Here is a 25,954-nt window from a genome sequence, read left to right as displayed (position 1 = left end):
CCGAGAGAAGGAACTACTCATCCCATGAACCACCGCGCCTCACTGAAGGCGCCTCACTGAAGTCGACTCGAAGCTACAACCTCGAAAGAGCCTTTTCAGCGACTTCCAAATCTGACAACGGCCACGCGAACTTTTTCCTCCAGTGATTTTTATATAGTGAATGTGCAGTTAATATCAGTTCTTTCAGTAGTAATCGTGTCAATAATAGCGTTTTATATAGGTATTGTGTATTAAATTTTATATTTAGACATGTCAGGCATGTGGCATCATAAAATGCTTGATATGACTATTAAGGCTGCCTACAGTAGCTAAAGTGAACGATAATGCTAACTAACGTTACCAACCTCCCTGTAAAACTTACCACAACTTTGTAGGTCTTATCTCTCATGCTCGCCCTTACAAACCCCACAAGCTGACCCTCGGACACGCTACACTCAACAACATGACCCGATTTGAAGTGGTTTTCACCCCTCTGGACACTCTTGTTTTCATCCTTGAAAAAAGCCATCATGGCAGCCAAGGAGATCATGATTGCACTGATAAGTCTACCGTGCAAAAACGCAACAGAGGTTCTTTTTTATTTATTGTGGGATTGTTCAGGATTGTGGGTAATGAAGTACTTATCCAAGACATCGCGAATAAAAGGCATTTATCTCAAAACAAGGTTAGTGCCCCATGAACTTTTGGTGTCTACATGAGCATATACAATCGCTTAGTACAGCCGTAGCTGGTTTTAAGTCAACCATGTGCAGTTAAGTTTTTATGGCTTATATCCGAACTGTCAGTGGAGAAATTGCATTGGATTCTTACTTCCGGCACCGGCTGTGGGCGGGACTGTGATACTCTACAGGAAGAGACTTGCTTTGTAAGTTGCATGCATCCATGCACTGTACACCGGATGGTTTGTTTCTAAGTCTTCCTGATTAAAAAGCTCCACATGTTTTTCAATTCCTTAAAACTGCAAGTGACTGCTTGTATTGTTGGGATTTGTCAAATTTCAATTTGCTTCCTATGTTCACAGTGTCCAGTATCCAGAATATTGCTAAAACCTCCCCTCCGTGTGCTGCGTTAATGTCCGACATGAGGCCTCTGTTGCAGTGTCACTGTACAGCAGCCTTCAGTCCTTCGGAACAGTATAAACAGGTAGCTGCCACGGTAATAAACCAACAACAGGGTTTGGTGAGTGAGCATTGTTTGTTTGTTGGTCCACAAGGATGTGCAATTCCAATTCAACTTTATGATCATCAAAATGCATTGTTTGATGTCAAACTGTCTTCTCCCCATGTCACGGTTGCAGTATCCTCTGGCTGTGAGCCAAAACATCTCGGAGCCATGGTGGCACGGTGTCAGGCCTTGAGGCGAGCTGTATCTTCTCCGAATGCCCAATCACGTATCTGGGGAACGAACTGTACATGATAACACTGACTGAACATATTGACATGACACATAGTGTTTTTGCTTTACACCAGCCACCACCTCCACCATCTTGTGGTCCTTCTTCAGGACTTGCTGAGGTTCCCTCAATTTTGTGGGCTAAGCATAAAAATCATGTTGGCCTTGTAGTCTCCACCACATCAGGTTACACTCAAACCAAATGCATCGTTGCCACGTATTAGACAGTACAAGCTACCACCACAAGCCATCACAGGTATTGAACATGTTATTCAGTCTCTTTTGGACTAGGATGTGTTAACTCCCACCACCAGTCCATGTAACACACCTATGTTGCCCATCCCAAAACGTAACCGCCCTGGTGAGTGGCGTTTTGTGCAGGACCTTCAAACCATTAATAACATAGTGATTCCTCCTGCTGCTGTAATTCCTGACACAGTTTCCATTTTGACGTCATTGCCATGTAATTCCACGCACTACACAGTCATTGATTTGTGCTCAGCTTTTTTCTCGATTCCCTTGCATCCAGACAGCCAGTATCTGTTTGCTTTCACGTTCAAAGACAGGCAGTATGCATGGAAGTGGTTACCTCAGGGTTTTGTTTCGAGCCCCACAGTGTATGCGGCGGCGGTGAAAAGAGATCTAGATGACCTCACGCTGCCAGGAGGCTCTACACTTTTGCAGTATGCTGATGATCTTCTCGTTGCCTCACCATCTGAAGAGGCGTGTCACACTGACTCCATTTTGCTTTTGAAAAGACTTGCTGAGTGTGGACACCGGGCCTCTTTGGCTAAATTGCAATTTTGTAAACCTGAAGTCACATATTTGGGTCACATTTTGAGAAATAGAGAAAGACTTTTGTCACCTGAGCGTGTTAAGCTGTTGAGAAATATGTCTCCTCCCACCACAAAGAAAAAGATGCTTTCTTTCCTAGGCATGACGAACTACTGCAGGCACTGGATTTTTGAGTATGCGTCTCTAGACTCTGTTTTGAGAGCTGCTACACTACACACTGCACCCACATCTGTTCAGTGGACTGACGAAATGCTTCACGCCTTTGAAAGCCTGCAACAGGCCCTCATCACTGCTCCAGCTTTGGGTTTGCCCGACTATCAGCAACCTTTCCACCTCCACGTGAACGAAAATGATGGCTACGCCACAGCCACCCTCGTGCAAAGGCATGGTTCCCACTATCGCCCCGTTGCATATTACTCGTGTCGCTTGGACACTGTTGTCCGTGGTATGCCTGCCTGCCTTAGATCAGTGGCTGCTGTTGCAGCAATGATTGACAAATCTGCCCCCATTGTACTGGCTCATGACTGCGTCGTCTTTGCACCACATGCTGTTGTATCTATTTTGACCACTTCTGCAACACAACACTTGTCAGCTGCACGTCGTTCTGGCTATGAAGCTATCATTCTTGCAAGCACAAACATCACTCTGCGACGCTCACCACCCTTAAATCCCGCTACATTTCTTCCAGCGTTTGACGATGTTTCTGATCATGATTGTAACGCTGCGATAAGTGAATGTACCTCCCCCAGATTAGATTTGCTACAGACACCGATTCCAAATTCTGACCTTGTTCTCTACACTGACGGCTCGGCTAGTCGGCCATCTGATAATGTTCATTTAGCCGGCTACGCTGTCGTTACTGATTTTGACGTTCTGGAAGCTAGCGCGTTACCACAGAAGACGTCCGCACAAGCTGCTGAATTGTTCGCGCTCACGAGAGCTTGCGCACTTGCAACTGGGAAAGTGGCCACAGTTTACACAGATTCTAGATATGCTTTTGGTGTCGCTCATGATTTTGGCCAAATTTGGAAAATGCGCGGGTTTGTAACGTCTTCTGGTAAACCATTGCAACATCACACGTTGATAAATGACCTTTTGGATGCGATTTTGCTTCCCTCTAAACTCGCGATTGTAAAATGCGCTGCACACACTAACGGTGATGATCCTGTCTCACGAGGAAATGCGAGGGCTGATGCATCAGCTAAACAAGCCGCACTTTCCTCTTCCTCTTTGGTTCACCAATGTGTTTCCACCCAACCTTGTGACCCCATCACACTACCTTTCGTTAATGACGTTGTGGCCCTGCAAGGCCAGACCGATGAAAGAGAACGTAGTCTTTGGTTAGCTAAAGGTTGCTCTATTGATAAGGAGTCTAGCTTGTGGCTCCACCCTGATGGTCGACCGGTTTGCCCTCGTGCTCTCTTACATGTGCTTGCGCGTGTTGCACACGGCCCAGCGCATGTAGGGAGAGGGGTGATGAATGATGTCATTCGCTCACAGTGGTTCGCTCCAGGTATCACGCAGGTATCTCAAGCACTTGTAGATGGTTGTATGATATGCCAACAGAACAGAAAAATGAACAGCGCTGTGAGACATGACCATTTAGAACCTCCATCAGGCCCTTTTGTAAATATGCAAATAGACTTTGTATATATGCCAAACTGTCAGGGTTACAAATATTTGCTTGTGATCACTGACCGTTTTTCTAAATTGGTAGAATGCTATCCAACGCGAAAAGAAGATGCGAGAACTGTTGTGAAATGTTTGCTGAAAGAACTGATTCCAAGATTCGGAGTGCCACAAGCAATTGACAGTGACGGAGGTCCAGCATTTGTCTCAAAAATGGCTCTCTCAAAAGCTCTTGGGTTCACTTGGCAATTACATGTTCCGTATCGTCCATAAAGTTCAGGTCAGGTAGAAAGAATGAACTCGACCATTAAAGACAGACTGACAAAAACAATGATGGCGACAGGTTTGAAATGGTCTGACGCACTGCCATTGGTGTTGTACTCCATCAGGAGTGCACCAAATGCAACAACAGGACTAAGTCCACATGAAGTATTGATGGGCAGACCCATGTCCACAGGTGTAAGTCCTCCCTTAACACCAAACAAAACCACTCTGATTTGGACAGATGAGTACATGTTTGACTATGTGAAGAAACTAACTGAAATCTTACCAAAATATCACTTACAGGTGGCAGATAGACTCCCGAGACCTTCGGATGAGCCCATTCACCCTTTCAAAGAAGGGGATTTTGTACTAATAAAATCTTTGGAAAAGGTGTCTTTGTCTCCCAGGTGGAAGGGTCTATATCAGGTGTTGCTGTGGACAAGAACAGCTCTGAAAGTCGAAGGCAAACCAGAATGGGTGCATGCGACAAGGTGCAGATTCACCCCGAAGGCCGAGGTCGAGGGGGGCGGCTCACTCTGGTTCGTGATCGGAGGAGCTCTTCTCTTTGTTTTCCTCTGGGGACCCCTTTTGCTTTGGTTACAGATGGAGAACCATCAGAGTAAGGTGAAAGGTCATCCAAACTCCAACGACGTTGATTTCGAGCTGCCTAAGAGGGGAAGCTCTCAGCAGAGAGATCCTGCGGACATTGCAGGGATCTCATGTGGTGAGAATGAACTGATGAACCCTCCAGCACTTCACATTAACATGCGTGTGAAGAAATATGATGCATTTGACACAAATGACCATGCTGAGACATCCACGGATCACACAGAAAGAAAGACTATTGCTCATCCTCGATCCAGACGATCTCCAGTTTCTGTTGTTTTTGAATGCCCAATTGACAGATGTGTTTTTGGTGATTGCTACATTGCTAAACTTGCAGTACATGTCACAGGGAAAACCTTTGGTACTTGCAGAATAAGAAAGTTCTCAAAATGAGTTTACTTATTTGATACACTACATATACTATATTCTCATTTAATTACACTTAAGTTCAAATCACATAGTAATTATAAAGTAAAAGAGTAGTTGAAATTATTTATTATTTCTTCTCATTAGAATATCCTTGGGATCGTTACAATGTGTGTTGTTATTGTTGTTTGAAGTCCTCATCACTCATTGAGGTAATAAATCATTGATGCATATGTCTACTTGACATATGAGGAGAAGCTGAAGATCAAGGAGATGGATTCCATACCACCATGCATCGTATGTGCTAGTAACCTCTCCATGGTGGTGGCCCTCTACTGTGCGCTCAGCACATGGGTTGAAGATCATTCCTCCTGTCAACTGTTACTACTATTACATTATTATGATTGCTTTGTCTTGTTTACTGTAATTCCACTTTGAAAGTTTCATATTTACCTTCATGCGTTTAGTCTGATACTGATTGCCTATTGTCACATTGAATTGTTATGTAATCTTCATGTATTACTGTTATTGATTCATGTGTTGTACCAAGTGATTACACACCCTTATGACATCATCTGGATGAGACTAGACTTTGGGTTTTCTTCCATGACACTGAGGTTTTTTCCCGTAGGTCTGACTCCATGGTTAGAATAGTTAGCGCGGGGGTCTTTTTACCTCCTCTCGTCAAGAAAAGGGGGGGGGGGGGGGGGGGGGGGGGTTTGGCTTCCTGTAAGTAGGTTCATGTGGCTGTGATTTCAAACGTGAGCCCTTCTAACACTTATGTGTTTCAGGAGTTCTTTATCCCATTGAGGGTTTGCCTCCAGCGGTCCTTGTTGACGGGAAGGTGGGGTTCATGGGTCACATGTTAGATAAGCTGACATGCTATATAAGAGGGGTGTGAATATTACATCATGATATTATTTGACTCACGTGATTCTGTGTTTAATTGTGTTTTTATTTTACAACACCATCTTTATCAATGTTGATGCATTTATTTGTTTTATTATTTACTTGTTTCACATTTGATCTCATTGGGTTCTTGTATTGCGTGATGGTCTTTGATTCTGATGGCTTGACATTAACTCACCCTTAAGGTGTTAAATTATAGTGTATTGATCTTATGATCAATAAGAGGGGATTGTTAGAGAATAATTTCTCTTGCCTATGTGTAGTTAATGTTAGATTACTGTTGGGGTCAGTTATCTGCCCTATTTTCTCTTTGAGGAACATGCCAAGGCCATGGTCCCTCTTATTGGCGTCTCCAATCTCACTGTCTGGCTGTCAACAGACACAGCTGTAGAGTTAGATGATAACGTCTTCCGTTCCTGGAAGACAATTTGTATTTCCTAGTTGGTGTGAATCTTCATGTTTATGTACAATGGCCAATTGGATATTGACGCATCTCCCCTTTGCTGCCTCGGCCCACCTTTCTAGTATAAGAATCTGAGTTTACTGTTTGTCCCTTAGAACTGAGGTGGACCCATGCACTTATGTTGTGATGACGAAGCTTCTGCTCTCCTCGTACGAGCCTAAATAACTCCTTCAGCATAAGACATACAGGACTCTGGTACTTCTTCTTCTTCATCGGCATCACCACAAATTCCTCCCTAACAGAAACCAATTACATCTATTCACAAACAAGCTATCAAAATCTTAGACAAAAAACCACTCCAGTCTCATATCTGTGCCGCCCTCCCAAAAGACAATTTACTCAATTTTGATAATTTAATAATGTTCACAAATCTACGTCTGTTACACAAAATCATTCATAATGCCACACCTCCACCTTTGAGAAGATTTGTCCAGCCCGGTGCTGAAAAAGTGGGTAGAACTTCCAGGTCCACCATAAGTGGGAACTGAAGCGTGCCCTTTCGATGCACAGCATTTGCTCAATCAGCCTTCTCCTTCAAAGCAATAAAAACATGGAACGCACTCCCAATTAATTAACTAACTACCACATACTGTAGGTAACTGAAGAAGTGGCGATGAGTGGGAGAGTAGAAAGCCCTTGGAGTTCAGCCTGACTGGACAATGAGATGCAGGTGCGATAGCAGCCCAGTCCTAGCATAATGACTAGCAGCAGGTCTGCTCCACACCTGAGGCAAAAAGGAGACAGACAAACACACACAAATGCAGACCCATACCTCTCTCGGACTCTTCTCCAGGGTCACACACAACCATAGCACAGTCACACGCCCCTTGCCCCTCACCCCCATACTCACATACCAGAGACTCTTGGTTGTTTTTTATTTATTACCCATTCTACCTCGGCTATAACTTGTAAATACATATTCCCTGTAACTACTGTTTACTGTTTACATTTGCACTTTAGTCGCTTTACTTACACAGTCTGTTTACATTCTCCATGGACATTTTGGATAGTTATAACATTTATAGCACGGTAACTTGTACATACTTTGTATTTTGTATCTTATTCTATTTCTGTTTTTTTTTTTTTGGCTCCTTAAAATGTCTGTACTTGCACATGAATCTGCTCACTTGTGCCTTAAATTGCCCCCCGGGGACAAATACAGTTTTCTGAATCTGAATCTGAATGAATTAACAGCTTTAGTCTACACAGCATCAACTACAATGGCAAAACAAACCATTTAATTACAGAATTACAATGCTAAAAAGGCAACATTAGACAGGCATTTATTTCTAAGCTTCTAAGCTGTTTACACTGCTGCAAGTTGGGACATGGGCAGTTACAACAACCCCAAAAAGTGTTTGAGCATTTAAACTAACAAAGGTTGATTTTGCAAAATATTGGATAACGTGGTATTTCAACCCAATTTTTCATTGTAAAAAACAGGGGTCTGATCAGGGCCTGTTCAGACCTTTCATCAAGATCCGATCTAGGCGATCTGATTATGAAAAAGACAGGTGTGAACACCCCCAGGATTCACTCAGATCGCATTCGAGAGATCCGATCTCTGACCACTTTTGGAGGTGGTCCTTTGGTAGTGTGAACGCAATGCATCCTAGGTGGATCTAGGAACGCATTAGGAGACAGAAGTTAATGCCGGGTCAGAACACACATACCTAAAGATCAGATCTTAATGCAAGGTCTAAACAGGCCTACAAATGTTCTACTGAGATGGTTCAGGTTGTTCCTCCAGAAAGCATGAACTTTACCCTCTAAATGGAGAATAAAGTATTTGGACACTAGGCAATTGTCAAACGTCACATGCCTGTGACTTTTTACATGCAGCAGCATGTTTTTTGCTCAAGATAGTTCTTTCCTTCCTCCATTGTGGGGGATGTTGTCAGAGGGCAAAGCAGAGAACAGAAACTGCACAGACTCACCCAAGACAGACTGGAACAAGTCACAGAGTAAAATCTAAGAACGCCGATAAGAAACAACAGCAATTCTGGTCTATTTGCAGGTCAGTTCACAGACCAGTGGAAATGTGAAACTCCATGAGTACAGGTACAGAAGCAGAAAGACGTGGCAGAAGCTATACATTAAATGAAAATCAGGATACTGGGATTAGATTCACAAAACAACATCTACAGAAAGTAAACCTGCGGCAAGCGAGGAAGAATTGTAACCAGAAAGCAGCAGTATGGAAAGAAGAACGGCACAGCTAGTATTTACTGATACAATCTAAACTGATATGTACACAGGCACACTTTAAGAAATACAACAAAGAATTATTCAGACAAAAGAAGTGGATTACTCTATGACACTATGGTCTGAGGTCATTACACTCCTAACTAGTATACAATTGTACGATCATTGCCTAGCACCCAAACATACTAACTCCATCTGACGTGCCTACCCTGTGTGTGAATGGTTGTCTGTCTGTGTTAGCCCTACGATAGACTGGTGACCTGTCCAGGGTGTATCCTTGCCCAATGACAGCTGGGATAGGCTCCAGCACCCTTGCGACCCTCCAGAGGACAAGCGGTTACAGAAAATGAATGAAAATGAATGTGTTGATCAAATAACAGGACTACTTTTTCTGTCAGTGATGGTGACTTTAAGGCATTGTCGGTATGAATCATTTATGGACTGTATCCTCACTCACCTGAGGGCTAGTCTCAGAATTATAGGCCTACCTGGTGGTTGGAGACGCTCCCAGGGGAGATTTTCTCAGCACATGGTGCACCTTCACATAACAGCAGATCAGCTCAGTCATTTTAATGTAATTCATATCAGTTCAGCTCAGTTCAACACAGTCAGCAAAAACTGTGACCCCTGCTGACATGACAGTAGCTGGGACATTTTTTTTCAGGTTTCTGACATCTGATCACCCTGCGTGAGGCTTTCATTTCCCTCACTGCTCATCACAACTGCGCATGTACTGTATAATAATTTAAAGCTATAACTTTGTTTTGTGTAATATTGTGTTTAGCAAGAGTGCTTGTGTTGTGCCATTTTTCTTTTAAGCAAAAAACATCTTGGGACCTATTAGCCGAAACTTCACATAACATTTAATTATATTTTCCTTAGTGTATGATCACCTGTAACTTCAAACTGTATCTGTTTTTTTTGTTATCAAGAAACCAAGCGCTTACTCGATAGAGGGACTTTTGTGTTTTTAGTTACACACTTGGAAAAAGAGGAGTGACGGATGGGTTGGTTTCACTATGGAACGCCACCACTTGATACAGAATATCCTTTACACTGGACCTTTAAGTGTGCTGTAGGTTTCCTCTTGCCCCTAAGGCAGTGGCCATGAGTGTGTCACATGAAGCCATCCTGGCTGGAAGGTAATCAATAAAGCAGTCAGTCAGGACACCTCCAGATGCTTTCTGCTCAGCAGATTTATTCACCTTATGTGAAATATGCCTCTGCTTCAAGGATAAAATAAACATATCTTAGGCTTGTCTGAGCAGAGGTGCACACACACCCAGAGTGTCATGGGGGGAAGGACTCCAACCGTCAGAGAGAAACAGGAAGTTGTGAGCAGCAGAAGGAGGATCTACACGCATACGGCGGCCAGTTTCATTTTCTCTCAGTGCTCATACACACAACATACAGCCTACCTGAGCTGACAAAGGCAACTTCGAGTGACTTCCTCTCACGGGTAAGTTTTCTTTTGATTCGTTTTTGCGTAAAGTATTCTGCCACCTTGTCTTCTGTTCTCTTGATGACTCTGTGATTAAGTTAGTTTGCTGTAGAATTCAGTTCAGAAGTGACTCAATGAGTCATTTATCTACATCGTAACTTAAGAACGAATGTTGCTGTAATGTTGATTTGCAGTTTTGCTGAAGACAAACATTGCTTAGCTCACTTAAAGTTACACATATACAAAGACAGGCTATCTTCCCTGGGGCTAGAGAGGACTACAATTACCCCTCCCCTGCTCTTACCCTCCAACATGAATGCTATCACTAGGGTTGCCAACTCCCTGAAACGTAAATAAGGGGACACCTCATTGGCAGGGCCGGCAGACCCGATTGCCTTCATTCTTCCCGGCGTGGTGATTTTTTTTTAGCCCTTATTTGTGTATGTGGAACGATTTTTTAACTATATGACTCAAACCTTAATTGAATTAGATGCATTTGTGAGTGATATGAACACATGGAAAACAAATGATTATTCAGCAACTCATTTTTAATACAAAATAACGAAATTAACAGAATAAAATAAATATCTTTCTTAAACAGAAACCCTGCTTAACTTAAAACTAAATTAATATAAAACAATAGAAAGCAGAACATTCCTCTTGTAATAGCGCAATACGAAAAGTGCAAACATAAAGTGTGAGGAAAAGCTGTTGCTTTGTTGTCTTCCGGTATCTTCTTCACAAGCAACAGTGCCTCGACCAATGAGATGAGCGGGATTACCGCTTTCAGCTCATTGGTCACAGAGCAGGAGACGGCCTGGGAATAAGTTTACCGTAAATTTACATATAAAGCGCCGTGTTATTCATTCATTCCATTGACATTTTACACACTACTTTTGATTCTGACGGTAATACGGGACAAAGTGCGTCCCGTTTCAGCTCAATACGGGACGCGTACTTTTGTTTCTAAATACGGGACGGTTCCGTTTTTCAAGGGACGGTTGGCAAACCTACAGGCTATCGCTGACTAGAGGCTTGTTCGGCTTTTGGTATTTACCTTCTCGTTTGAATGGCATGCTTGAAAGTGCTTGAACTGGCGAGGCCTGAGGATAGGAGGATGGACATAACAAAGACAAGCAGACAAATGTAAAATCACTGCACGCACAGTACTTAGTTTTTTTTAGGGTGTTGGTTTAGTGAATAATGATTCAATTGTCACTTAACAGTGGTCAGGGTGCATGATGACTATACTAAGGGCACAGCTCTTACGCCATAGGGCAGGGTTCATATCCAGAGTCTTGTCTGTGTTAGTTTTGAGGCAACAAAAACAATAGCATGACATCATTAAATTCATTACTAGTACGGAATAGTATGTTCTCTGCAAACTAACAGCAAACACCTGGACACACCAAATTCATTTGAATCATTCTTTCTAGGTATCACATGACACATTAGAAAGACTTCCTGTTCTGTAGTGTTTTTTTCCTTTTGCTGAGTGAGCTGTTTATAAGCAGCCAGGAGTCCCATACATATGTGATACTGGCAGCCATAGAGGGATAGTGACTCTGAGGCACTGTCAGTATGAATTATTGATGGACAGTCTCCTCACTCACCTGAAGGCTAAGCTCAGCATTACAGGCCTGCTTGATTGGATTCTTCTTAGAGACACTCCGGTGTGAAACATAACAGCAACACAACAGCAGCTCAGTATATAGCCTCATCTGGTCAGTAAACAGTGACAAAATCAAACCTGCACACATGTCTAGCCGGGCGGAACAGTGGAGTGGTGGTTAACACTGATGAATCACAGCAAGAAGGTTCTAGGTTTGAATCCATCAGCCAGCTGGGGCCTTTCTGTGTGGAGTTTGCATGTTCTCCCTGTGTCTGCATGGGTTCTCTCCAGGTACTCCAGCTTCATCCCACCGTCCAAAGACATGCGGGTTAGGTTCATTGGTGACTCTAAATTGGCCGTAGGTGTGAGTGTGAATGGTTGTCTGTCTCTCTGTGTTAGTCCTGTGATAGACTGGAGACCTGTTCGGAGGACAAGCGGTTACAGAAGATGAATGAATGAATGACATATCCAGCTGACCACAACTGCTCAACATAATCTTCCATCCGCGGAGGATGGAAAGGATTCAGCTTTGTTACTGCATTAGTCTTATAAAAATCAGTGCCGGGCCTATGTGTGGACAAAGGTCTACTAACCAAAAAACAGGGAGAAGCCAGTGAAGACGTCCAGCCCTCAAAATATTCCAACTATTTTTGGAATTGGCGCACCTAGGAGTTCCTGAAAACAAACATTGGGCGACTGTGAATAGCCTTAATCAGTTGATACACTCATCATCCAAATGCCTACGTATGTGACTTTTCTAGAATTTCTGAGTTTTTGAGTTGTGGTTGCAACAACTACTCAGACATTTACTCCACTTTATCAAGTACAGACATGCCATTACTTCTTACAGCTGCTGGATGAGTATGTGCTTTAAAGAAAAAAACAAAACAAAACATCGATCTGTTTCTTTAACCGGTGATAACAATTTCTGGGATTAAGTATTATATTAGTCATGAATCCTGTCCCCCACCACATACAGCTTTTCATCCTGCATTTCAACTTATGCCATGCGCTTCACAACTGACCAGGAGTGCCAAACAGGCCGGCCCTCTCCTCTAATGAAATATCAAGCAAACTTTTAAAATTGAAAGGGCCTTATGGAATGATTACGGCCCACTAGCACAAGCGCTAATAACGCTGTGAGTTGAGAGTCTCTAAACGTTTCTACTGGATTCACTGTGTTGCCAGTACCCCCCATCTTCAAGAGGTTTTCTAATGGTCCGAGTTTCCATGTGCACATTGTACCTTGAAAGTAGTTCTTATAGATCCAGACTTTTGCAGGAGAAGGGGCTTACTCCTCTTCTGGACCTCGTTGTGTGCATTCAGTATAAAACGCAATAAATTAGGGTGCATTTCAATTAAGCAATCAAAACCTAAACCCCAAACAAAAGCTAATGTCTTCCAACTTATTTTGAAAAAGGCTATAACATGAGATGGTAATGTTGAGATAGTATAGGCTATATTTAGGCCAGGTTTGCTCAGATTAGTAATAATAATAATAATACATTTTATTTATAAGCGCCTTTCAAGACTCGCAAGGTCACTGTACAAAAACATAAAGACACAAAACAAGACAGAATAAACAAATGGAACAGTGCAATCAAGGTGGATAGGCTATCTGGAACAGGTGGGTTTTGAGTCTGGATTTAAAGAGAGGGAAGGAGTCAATGTTTCTGATGTCTGGTGGGAGTGAGTTCCAGAGTTGGGGAGCAGAGCAACTGAAGGCTCTGCTCCCCATGGTACTGAGGCGAGCCGAGGGGACAGAGAGGTGGATAGAGGAGGAGGATCTGAGGGAGCGGGAGGGGGTGACAATATGGAGGAGATCCGAGAGATAAGGGGGGGGCGAGGTTATGGATGGCCTTGAAGGTGTGGAGAAGGATCTTGAAGTTGATGCGGGATTTGACTGGGAGCCAGTGGAGATGCTGAAGCACAGGGGTAATGTGGTGAAATGAGGGGGTTTTGGTGATGATGCGAGCGGCTGAGTTCTGGACCATTTGGAGCTTATGGAGGGATTTGTGGGGGAGGCCGAAAAGGAGAGAGTTGCAGTAGTCGAGGCGGGAGGTGACAAGGCTGTGAATAAGGATGGAAGTGGTATGGGGGCTGAGAGAGGGGCGGAGCCGATTTATATTGCGTAGGTGGAAATATGCAGACCGGGTAACGTTATTGATGTGAGATTGAAATGACAGTGATAATGTGCCTCATATATGATATATGATATAATGATAGTGTGCCTCATATACAGCTAACTGTGGTTCATGTACTACATTTTTTCCTGTCCTCTCTGTCTCTCTAGCCGATCATGGATTTTGTAGATCCCATCCTGGCTGTAGCCTCACAGATCTACACCCTGGTTGAAAATGTTAAGGCCAATAAGAAGCGCTGCCGCCGTGTTTCGGCCCGAGTCAAAGCCTTGGATGACCTGGTAAGGTCCATCAAACAGAGGGAGAAGGTCCAAAACTCGCCAGAGGTAGTGAAAGCCCTTAAGGAACTCTCAATCACCCTGGAATCAGCACAGGAGCTCATTAAAAAATACACATTGGCCAACTGGGTGGAGCGCATCCTGAACTCCGGCAGCCACGGGGACGAGTTCAGCAGCGTGAATGAACGCCTGAACGATGCCTTCCAGATCCTGTCCGGTGCTCTGCAGGTGGAGCAGGGGAACGTTCTGTACAAAGTGTTTGAACTGAGCTGCAGAGCAAAAGAAGATGAAGTGGATGGAATGGATGATGACAACGAGTTGAAGAAATGTGAGGAAAACCTATTTTGACTGTGGCCTGTTATGGGTTAAAGAGAAACAATCTGAATCACACTACAGTATTAAATTAATTTTAACTTGCACCCCTGTTCCCTTGAAAACCTTTTGAACTTAATGTCACGATGAGCAATCCATCTCTAGAATAATTATTATTTTTCTCTAATTGAAGGGCTAACAGGACCTTTAAACAAAATTTTAAAAATGCTAACCATTACCACATTTGTTTACCAAAAAAAAAAAAAAGTTTTATGGCATGTCAGATTTGACAGGTTGGACGGTATAGAGTCTGGCTTAAGTGTTTTTTGTTAATTTTTTTTTTACCTCAGTGCTCCTGGAGCACATGCAATCTCAGCGAGAGAAAACAGACGCCATGCTGAAGGAGTTCGAAGATGTCAAAATCAACGTGGGAAAAGTCGTGGAGATGTGTGAGTAGACCATAATTTAAAACTGCTCTGCAGTACACAATACTAGTCAGACCAATTCCACCAGGGCCATAAGTCATGTATCTACGGTGGCCCTGTAGGTCAAAACACAACGACATTTCACAAAACACAATGACATTTCAGATTAGGGAAAGGGTATGGACAACACTTCCGTGCTAAATTATAAGCTGATGTGATTGGTTGTTTCGCTGCCAGTCAAGAAATGATGCTTTGTGAATGGTCAGATACGCGGAAGTGTAGACACTGTGATGCGCTTTGAAAGCAGACAACATGTATGAGTCGTTGCCAAATTTCTGGATGTCTGCACGTTGAGGACTCCTCAGTCCTATCTCCTTGAGCTGTGCTTTCAGGGTTCCAAGGGACATGTTAATGTCATGATGGGTTGAAAGCATATCAAGAATGACATCATATGTATGTCCTCTTTCAAAATATTCCTCTATTAATGCCATCTCATCCTCTATTCTTTCCAACGTGGTTTAAAACTCGCGTTTTGAAACAGGAAATGACGTTACACTGTCGAGTTCTGTCCAATCAGAAACAAGAAGTGTTGTCCCTACCCTTTCCGTAATCTGAAATGTCACTGTGTTTTGTGAAATATCGTTGTGTTTTGTGAAATGTCGTTGTGTAATGTCGTGTTTCGTGAAATGTCGTTATGTTTTGAGAAATGTCGTCGTGTTTTTTGTAATGTCGTTGTGTTTTCTGTAATGTTGTTGTCTTTTGTGAAATGTCTAGTTTTCTGAAATGTCATTGTGTTTTCTGAAATGTTGTCGTGTTTTGTGAAATGTTGTTGTGTTTTCTGTTTTGTCCTTGTCTTTTGTGAAATGTCGTTGTGTTTTGACCTTCAGGGCCACCATCTTCCTTCTTACACATCACAGGTCAGTTCAGGACTATAAAGTTAGCATACTGTATAGTAACACTGTTTTTTGTAACATTAATACTTAGTTGCTGTGACCATACTTTGTCTTACCTGGCATAACTATTGCCTGTACTGGATAGGGTGTTCGCCAAGGGGGACCTCCAGCAACTTTAAAACATAGAATGGTGTTCATCCACTTGTACATTTAATGCAAAACCTCAACCTGAAAAGGAAGAATCTATGACACTTTGGGGGTTCTAAAATTATTTTTTTGCTGACTGCCTCATAATTGCTGGTGTTTAGTTCTACAGTGTAGAACAGAGCCATGGTAAAGAAAACCCTTTGATAGGTATGCCCAGATATTTGATAACCTTTGAACACTTTTGAACACAGAATTAGCGTAAGCAGCAGGATCTCACTAATCATAACGGTGTGTTAAATCCAGCAGCATTTACGTCATTATGTTATGAACCATTAGTAAATGTGGCGTCTTATAATTGAATTTCTTTCCTCGAGCTTACCCAGCTGATCACAGACACAGTAAGTCTGTTCACTTAGCTCCGACTTGTTTGATGTGCCGCCTCATTTCCTCCAGCTTTGTCCTACTGTATGAGATAGCTATGTATTCCCTCGAGACCACAGTGAAACATGACCTCACAGGTAGTTTGTGAAATCAGAGTTATTATAATTCGTATCTCTTATCATTATCATCTACCAAAAAATCAACCAAATCATTACTTTTTGAATTCTAAGTTCAGTTGACAGTGCCTTGTAGCGGCTGTTGTTATTTTGACAGGAGTCAAAACCTTGACCACACGTGTTGTGTCCACAAGAGTTGTCACATTACATTAGCAGGGCTGTGGTGTTTTAATCACTTATTGGCACATGTTAGAGGTCAATGGCTTGTTAAAACCTGTTAACTGCTTTAATGAGCTGGAGGGAGCCTCTCTGTGGTTTTCCTGCCCACAACCTTTCTATTTTAATATGTACATCACTCTCACTCTTGTTTAGATCTGTTTATTTTTTAGTTAGTTAACAGCTACAAGGATGTAATATTTTAAAAGGCTCAGACATCACTTACAGAGCGGTGTGTTGTTTTTCTGAATGAAAGAGGCTGGAGCACCCCTGTTGAGTCTAGGTGGTGTTTCATGCGACTCAGGACGCGTTTCTTTGGTTCACACTACCAAAGAAATGAGGTCAAATGTGGACACACGTGACCCAGACCCCCTTTAAATGTAGTCAGTGTGTCCTTTAAGCTCACATGTGATCGTATTTCCCAGGATGGAAGTTAATGCAAGGTCTGAAGGAGCCCATAGACTCACCTTTAGCTGGCAAGCAGCAATGTTACAAGAAGCGTCTGTACTGAGCAGATAAACAAACAGTTAGAGATGAGACGGTGATCACAGTCGAGTATTTAGTCACCAAAGTCAGATATTTCCCTCAAGAGGTGGAAACCAAAGAGAACAAAACATAGCTAAGGGAAGTAGCTAACCGAATGTCTAATTGTTTGAGTCTAACTGACAGCTGGGATGGCTATTTTACAGCCAGCTGACCCCTGACTCAAAAACAAACGTTTAAGATGATTTATGGATTTATGGAATAACTTTTAAAAGCTGCTGACATGTTGAAGGTATAGTCACCACTTTGTTTGCTGCCCATGAGTGACCAAAACAAATGTGTTATTACAGGTTTAAAAGACATATGGGCAAGTTGCATAGCCTTCAGTGGTAAATTTCTGTCGGGTTACGGCAGAAATTTATGAAGTTCTGAAATTCTTCTCCCTCCTGATTGCAGCTAAACAATACATTGTGCTTTATTTTTTAATTTATTTATTAGTTTTTTTTTTACAGTGGAGAAGCCCAGGATCACTAACGAGGACATCCGAATGATTAAACCAGAGGAGCTGAGGTACGAACATCCAAAAAAGGCCTTCATGACGACATCAAACTCTGAGGTCTACAAAGGAGAATATCGTGGATTCACAGTGGCCATCAAGCGTTACATTGGACCCCTGAACACCAGCCCAAGGTCTGTGCTGATCAGTATGACTAAAATAAAGCACTGGAAAATATATTTTAATGACGTCAGTCAGCCTAGAAAAAAAATAAATAAATCTTTAGGCCATGAGGAGCTGAAATAGGATTTGTTGTATTTAAATTATCTAAATAAGAAACATGCAGAATTCTGTGGTAACAATATAATCACTAAATAAATTATGGTAATGTGAGGTTGGACTGAAAACTGAAACCAGTGACTGCTGAATAAATTAGAGCTCCAGCTTGTACTGTTGTTAGATGAACCTTTAACCGCCCTGTTGTCTTCGCGTTTACTACGTACCTTTTGTCCGCTGTTTTGACTGCTTATAAAACATGGTGTATAAATTTTTTTATTTTTATTTTTTTTTCACCTTTTAATTGAACTTGTTTCCAACACATTAACATAAATTTTATATTTAGGTTTGTAGTTTATGGTACGATACACCTAATTTACAAAAAAGTACAACTCGTTTTTGAGTAAAAAAAAAGCAGAAATTCTGAATTATTTTCACTATGCTTGTGATCAGAGGCATATGTGTTGATCCATTATCACAGGCTGGTATATGTCAATGTTCAGGCAGGATATTGTTTTGAAACCTTTTTGATTTTTTTAATGGCAGCAAATAGTCACACCGGTTGTCCTCCCGGGTCAATTTGACCTGGGCTGTTTCAATTGGTTACAATGCAAATGTGTAAAATGATCACACCATTCTGTTACATATTTTTGGCCTACTTCATGACAAGTCATTACCACACATTTTAAACTTCTTTTAGACATGTTTTATGAAAAAAAAACTAATATAGAAGATATTATTAGTTATTTGGCTTAACTACTGATTAGTATATGTAAAGCATTAGTCAGGATACCCCAAGGTCAAAATTTACTGATGCACTTGTTTTCATAAATAAGAGAGTAAAGAAATATAATTTGCAAAGTTCAGCATTTATTTTAATAACTCTTTCTTTGATCTTTTTTATAAAATAATAAACACAGAAATACAGCTCAAGCGTGTGTGTGGGTGAGGGACAGTCCGTTAGCCCCTGACAGGGGGCTGTAATCCGTTTACAGCTGTATACACTGGTGACCTGTAATAAAAGTAATAAACAACAAATCATTCAAAAATTAATTCTTATTTCACACAAGAATGCAATGCATTGACCTGAATGAATATCGATAAATATTACATGAAAAAAAGTGCAATACCTTGTCGAGGTTGTGGACTCCCTCTTGTTCTTGTTATAATCAAGGATGATCTTTTGTCCTCCATGGTGCTACTAAAAGCAGTGTCCCAATGCAGAGTGCTCATGAGAAGCAATTTTTTTCTGTCTTTGGGGCAGTAGGAGACAAGAGAATGTCTCCCCTTCATCACGCTGTCTCAGAGTGAAATGTGAAATTCCCTGAGGATGCTGTATTTATAATCTCAGTTTTTTGTTTATAGTTATCTTGTCCAGAATTGGAGAAAGACAAATCACAGGTGTGAAATTAACATGTTCACAAATGTTTAGCTTTGACATTTGGTGTTGTCTGAAGGCCAAATGCCAATCAGAGACTGGAAATATTACACTGCATGTGTGTGTGTCTGTGCATGTGTGTTTATACATGTGTGTGTATGTGTATATGTGTGTGTATGTGTATACGTGTGTGATTTTGGTTTAGTGGGGTGTGTGTGTTTGTGTGTGTGTGTGGGTGGATGTGTGTGTATGTGTGTGTATACATGAATGTGAGTGCGTGTGTGTGTGTGTGCGAACGCGTGTGTGAGTATGCGTGTATGTGTGTGCATGTTTGGGTGTGTGGGTGCGTGTGTGTGTATACGTGTGTAGGGGTTTTTGTGTACGTGTATGCGTGTGTGTGTGTGTTTTTGTGTATGTGCGGGGGTGGGGGGTGTGTGGCAGGGGGGTGTGGGGGCGTGGGGGTGGCTGTGTGGATGGGTGGGTGTGTGTGGGTGGTTGTATATGTTTGTGTGTGTGTTAATTGTGCTGAAAACCACAATAGTGTGACCCATTGCACCACTAAATATGACCGGGTCAAATTGACCCGGGAAGACAACCGGTGTTATAAATTTTGATAAAACACACATAATTTAACAAATATAGTCATAATTAATTTGAGCTGTAAAGAGCTAAGCAGGGGACCATCCATGTAATTTTCAGGCAATTATATGGAAGAAAACCAAAGTTATGACAGTTTACATTTTGAAATCGGGTCAAATTGAGCCGAAGACAACAGGAGGGTTAAGTATGAGGCATAATTTAATCCTTGTCACCACATTTCCTCTGTTTGCAGGGAGCTGAAGTCCATCTTCAATAAGGAAGTCGACACCATGAAACGGTTTGAGTCGCCCAACATCCTGCGAATGTTCGGCATCTGTGTCCAGGACGAAACAGGTGAGTGGACTTCAGCACGTGAATCACACAGGGCCTGATATTCTTTCCGGCAATGCAGTGTGTCACTGTTACTGTCTGCAGGATCCGACCCACAGTTCCTCATCATCATGGAGTACTGTGAGAAAGGAAGCCTTCGACAGGTCCTGGACTCTACATGTAGAATGCCCTGGATCAGGAAAGCTCGCATGTGCCTGGATGCAGCGCAAGGACTCTATCGGTCAGTCTGCAATTCATTGTGTGTTTACTGACAAATTTAAATAATGTGTGAGGAGGTACTGACAGAAAGAAGGAGGGGTGCAGATTTTCTTGGTGAAGATGAGTAAGTAAAATGAAACATTTGCCAATAAAATTCACCGACATCAGCACAGATTCTAGACCAAACAGAGGTGGATGCTATAGATTTATACACATACTTTCTGATATCAGAATATGTTGAAACTGAAAACTTGAAAAGATATACATTTGTTTGTACAACAATAATGGTATGTTCATGTTTCCATATTTACAATAAAATGCACTAATAAGTTACTACTGGAACTGTTGTCTCTCAGACTCCACCAAACAGAAGAAAAAAGTAAGGTCCACGGGTGCATCAGCAGCAGCAAGTTCCTGGTGGCAGAAGGCTACAGAGTCAAGGTACTAAAGCCAGTGATGCGCAGTTTATGCATATGTGTTAATATGACGCCGTAGCTACAACCCAGACCCTACGCAGACCCTAACACCGTAGCCTGACGTGTACCTACCCAGAAATATAACTACGTGTCGCGGCGACGCAGACCGCAAGAGCTGTGATTGGTCCGCTTGGTAGTAGTGTATTCTCTGCAATCTTCAAACTGATTATTTTGGATCACTAAAGATGGAACACATCGAGGCGAACAAATTTCGGCAAAAATTTGAGTCGCCATTGTTAAAAGTGAAGCAGGAAGTAGAAACAAAAATTAACCCAACTTATAAAAAAGACAGAGCGCCAACTAGCAGTTGGGTGGTGTTGTTACAGATCGAGCCAGACTGACAAGCGCACATGTATAAATGGCTCGCACCGAACATAAACAGCGTTGCCTACGTACGTAGCCAACGTCGTCTATGTCCCACAGAGGCATAAACTGTTTGCGCTTTAGCCCACAGGTGTTCCGAATCAAAACCTAAACTGATCTGAAAAAGATACTTGGATGAGTGGTGAAAAGTCTTCAAGAAAACTCAGACAAGTTCAGTTGTCTTTGTTTTAGCTTTGTCTTTAGATACAGCGCTAATATTGTCTTTGTTTCCAGCTGGGAGGATTTGAGCTGGCGAAAACGGAGACGTCACTGAAGAAATCCACAAAGGACAAGGAGATCAAGCCCTTGTGCTATTCCTCTCCCCAGGCACTCAGCGACATCAATCACGTCTACAGCAAAGAGTGTGAGATATACAGGTCAGTACCAGAGAGGGGTCACCCTGTACAACTGCTCAGAACTAACAGCACATGATTTTAATGATCTTCAGGGACTGTATGTGCAGCCACTGCCTGTGCAGAGTTTGTGTTTCTCTTTCAGACAGGTCATTTAGAGTGAATGAAGATGAACTGATTTAATTGTCTAATTAAACAACAAATGTTTGCTCTCTGACTTGATGCCTCACAGCTTCGGAATCGTCCTGTGGGAGATTGCAACACGCAAAAAACCTTTCGAAGGTGAGTTCTGTCATGACTTGCAAAATAAAGTTAATAAATTTAAGGAGTTCTGTTCAACAGGAAAGTTTAATGTGGTAATATTAGCTGGAGCAGCAAGACTGTGAACAGGACTCATATCATAGATTCAAAAGACTTAAAAGTAGACTGCAGATGAATTTTTATTATTTACATGATCAAATCCACACTAATAGTTGGTTTAAATGTACAATTTGCAGCACTGTCACTGAGCTGTGTGGCTGGCCTGCTTGTGTTTGTTTTCCATCGTTAGCAATTAGCATGTTAGAAATTTGTTAATTAGCACCAAGTGAGGCTAACGTCAGTGGTTTTCTAATCCTAAACCATAGTATGGACAAAATAATCCAATAATACTGGAGTCAGGGTCATCAAAGTTATCATCAAAATAGTTGTTCAGACATTTTCTTAGAAACCAACAAAGTTTCTTCTGGGAAACATGAATGTGGAAAAATTTCATGGCAGTCAATCTAATAGTTGTTGAGATTTCCAACCAAACAGCCCCGACACCAGCATACTTAAAGACAGAATAACTGCCTTGTACTTGTGTTCTCAAAGTGTTCTCACACCTCTTCCAGGTTATTCAAATAAACAAATCTCTGATAAAGTCTGCCAAGAGAAATATCAAGAGCCACTGCCCAGTGACTGCCCTAAACCACTGGGAGAGCTGATCAACGCATGCCGTGCATATGATAGCTTCGCAAGGCCGTCTGCTGGAGGTAAATTACAAACACTTCCATCATCATGTTAGCAGTTAAATCTCTGTAGGTATGTGCATTTGTGTGCCGTAGCTGGAAGGCTGACTTTAAAGTGTTTGATGGTGAAACTCAAGTCTAAAACATGACGTAAACTGAGGAAGAAAACATCTCATATGTAATACTGTAAGTCAGCATGAATTTTTCTCTGTTGCAGTGTTGGTGGATAAACTGCGCAGTGTGGTGGCACAGTTAGAGGAGCAATAAAACTCATCAACTGCCCAGCTGCTGGTTGGGATCATCCTCAGGACAAAAAACATTGTGGAAATTATACAGTTCCAGCCAAGCTTTGGACACACCAACACATTCAATGGTTTCTGCTTTTACTATTTTCTGCAGTGCACTGAAGACATCAAAAATAAGAAAAAATTATGAAATAAGAAATTACGTCATTATGTCAAGAAAAAGATTTTACTATTTTTACTATTACGAGCCGTTATAATATTATAATATTAAATTGCATTACATTTGGATTTACAATCAGCAGCTTCATGAGGGTTATCATTCATAACATATTATTCAGGTTTAGGTTGGGGGACTGTGAAGCTGTGGTCACCTGATTCAGCAGTCCATCACCTCGTGAATTCATTGATCAGACAGCCCGTTGTGGAGCCTGGAGTTATGTTATGGGCCATCGTCATGTTGGAAAAAGTAATGATGGTCCCACTAGGCTTGAATGAGATGGAATGAATGTTGTGGTAGCCATACTGGTAAAGTGATGATATCATATGTCTACCTTCTCCATGTCTCATAGTCCAGATATCCATTTCTATTGTCCATTGGTTGTGTTTCCTGGTTCTTTTATTTGTCTTCTTCCCTCAGCAGTTCCACCAATAAGGTCTTATCCACACAGGCCACTCCAAATAATTAGTGTTGAGATTTGTCTTCTGCTTGACAACTGGGAAGCAATTACTGCATGTGGGCTCTAAACTGATGATTTCTGAGTCTGGTAACTCCAGTAAATTCACAGAGTGCATGGTGAATGTGACTGCTCTAGAAGAAACTTTCAAAATTGCCAAATGTTTCTGGACAATGACCTTCATATCTACAACAATGGGGATCTTGTTTCTCAAATAGCAAATAGCTGAGTGGTTCTAGACGTAATATGAATCACTACAGTAGCTCTCTTTGCTGTTTACCCACATGACTTCGACATTACAAAACCGATGTCTCAAGCACATTATGAAGGTGAGAAGTTATACTAGTTTGACAAGGCTCACCTGTTTACTGAAATTCCAGGTAACAACCTTGTGAAGCTGGTTAACATATTAACAATAGTGTATAATTTGTTTTGTTTATTAGTTTTGATATCTTTCCTTTTCTTCTACATTAGTGGTGTCAAACTGATTGTAGTTCAGGGACAACATACAACCCAATTTGATTTCAAGGGGTAGGACCAGTAGGTAGCATAATTACCTATAAAAAAATTACAATTTCCCTTTGTTTTAGTGCAAAGAGCTACATTATGAAAATGTTTACATTTATTTAACCATCATTTTACATAACATTTTATGAACAACTGGAAATGTCTTAAGATGCACTAAATTAGTGCTAGTGGTCAAATTACAAATAGAAGTTTCTTTAGTTGGTAGATTGCATTCTATGTAATTTTTACACTTTGCAAATTCACCCCACGGGCCAGATTGGACAGTTTGTGAGGCTGGTTTTGGCCCCCGGGCCACATGTTTGACATCCCTGTTCTACTTGGTAGAAAACAGTAAAAAAATAAAAAAAAAATAAAAAAAATGAATGAGTACTGTAAATAATTCACATAGGTGTTTTCATGGGAAATGCCATTTAAAAACTAATTCTGACGTTATTGTAACTCTTCTCCAAATAAATGTTTGCATGTTGGTCTTTGTGTATCTTGTTTTAACCTCCCACATCCACAGAAATGATCTGTTGAACGTTTTCGTTGTTATTCAGATGGTTTAACACTAGCTCTGGGGCCTTTTTGAATGTGAACTTAACCTGAGCAAAGTGTAAAGGCTCCACCTAGAGGTTAGTGCACCAAAGGTCAGGTTTTCAAACTAAATGCCACTCTTGTGTGTCAGGTCAAATCTGAAAATGTTGTTACCTTCACTTCAGTTGGTCTTTTAGTCTTTGTGTTTAACATTAATGATCTCTGTGATTAAAAATATATTTGGTGCAGTCTGAATAGTAATGTTTTATAAGCTAAAATATCCCTTTCACATATAATACTGATTCCTCATTCTTGTTCTTTATGTATGCCTTTGAGTTGCATTCGTTTGTAACAATATCACTTTTCTTGATCTTTAGATTTTTCCATTTCCATGTTTTCCTTCTTCTAGTGTTATTTATTGCCTTGTTCTTTGATAGAATTCATTTCAAACTGTATGTAGTGGTCTACATGTCTGCTCATGATGAACACCACAATCAAACAGCAGATAATAATAAATGCTTCAAATGGAGATTTCTCTTTGTTTAATAGAGGCATGTGGCCTAGCCTTTAGAAGAAGAGACATAGGAGAACAAAATGAAATCTGGTGAAAATTTAACATTTAAGATTTAAATGTGATCTTATTAAATATCACAATACGACAGGGTGATTTTAGCGTTACACTGTGTGCACAATTATTAGGTAAGTTGCACTTTTGAGGATTAGTTTTATTATTTAACAACAACAGTGCTCATGGTCAATCTAAAATGTTAACTAGATGATCGCAAGCAATCATGAAGGGGTCCATGCCGTGGCGAAGTCGTACCCAAGCAGGATGCAGAGGCATAAGCGGGTCGACACGGCCTGAAAGGAGGCAAAGGAACACAGGAATCCTTTGGCTGACAAGTGAATGAGAGTCAGGCGGGTGAGAAGCAACGAAATTTGGTGATCTTGAGATATGAGGCAAAACGTGCAAAGAAAACATGCGTGTCAGGGTGTGGATGAACGAACTGAGGGCCTTTGGGAAGGGTTTCATTGGGAATGTTTTGGAAGAGGGCTTTGTCCTCAGCACATAGGGATTGAGTTTGGAGATTAAGTCGACACTGAAGAAGTCATACAAGCTAGTGATTTACATCAACAGTATATTTTTCATTGAGATTTCCTACCCTTATATTCACATCAAGCTGAAGCATTTGCCATTTCTCGTACCTCTTGCTTTTTGGAATGATATCACAATAATTATGTCATGTGACTTTGGTCATGTTTCCACAGTAAGGTCTCAGCAACAATTGCTCTGAATATTTTCCAGGGCCAAAGTCAAATTGCAGGTTTCTCATGCTGTCTCAGTTTACCTTTAGCTCTCCTCTAGCTGTAACAGTAGACAGTACAAGGGAGGTGTCCTCAGGATAACACAGGACAGGATGATCAAGGAGCCCGGTGGAGTTACATTACCTTTTTTTT

At 41.5% G+C, this 25,954-nt stretch overlaps 1 protein-coding gene across 2 annotated transcripts; it reads left to right on the top strand.

Moving 5' to 3' along the window:
• Positions 1-9,866: 9,866 nt before the first annotated feature.
• On the top strand, positions 9,867-24,960 carry LOC311495362 (mixed lineage kinase domain-like protein). 2 transcript variants are annotated; one of them, XM_084554779.1, is made up of 11 exons: positions 9,867-10,088; positions 13,976-14,429; positions 14,764-14,862; positions 17,587-17,764; positions 20,057-20,157; positions 20,239-20,374; positions 20,709-20,793; positions 21,426-21,568; positions 21,777-21,826; positions 22,417-22,557; positions 22,751-24,960. In XM_084554779.1, the coding sequence occupies exons 2-11, from the start codon at positions 13,982-13,984 to the stop codon at positions 22,798-22,800; spliced, it is 1,431 nt and encodes a 476-aa protein (XP_084410905.1). In that variant the 5' UTR covers positions 9,867-10,088; positions 13,976-13,981; the 3' UTR covers positions 22,801-24,960. The 2 variants fall into 2 exon arrangements, with proteins under 2 accessions (XP_084410905.1, XP_084410906.1); XM_084554780.1 differs by lacking the exon at positions 9,867-10,088 and having other exon boundaries at positions 13,972-14,429.
• Positions 24,961-25,954: the final 994 nt, after the last annotated feature.

Source organism: Chelon labrosus (assembly GCF_963514085.1).
Source record: "Chelon labrosus genome assembly, chromosome: 11".
Taxonomy (NCBI): Eukaryota; Metazoa; Chordata; class Actinopteri; order Mugiliformes; family Mugilidae; genus Chelon; species Chelon labrosus.
Note: the sequence above shows the minus strand (reverse complement) of the source record. Positions and strands in the feature narration are given on the sequence as shown.

What these genes read in the sequence shown, in the direction of transcription:
- LOC311495362 (XM_084554779.1), top strand. Translation starts at nt 13,982, where the DNA reads ATGGATTTTGTAGATCCCATCCTGGCTGTAGCCTCACAGATCTACACC. An exon ending in GCAGCGCAAGGACTCTATCG is followed by an intron (nt 20,375 to 20,708) that starts GTCAGTCTGCAA and finishes GTTGTCTCTCAG; the next exon opens with ACTCCACCAAACAGAAGAAA. An exon ending in AAAGAGTGTGAGATATACAG is followed by an intron (nt 21,569 to 21,776) that starts GTCAGTACCAGA and finishes GATGCCTCACAG; the next exon opens with CTTCGGAATCGTCCTGTGGG.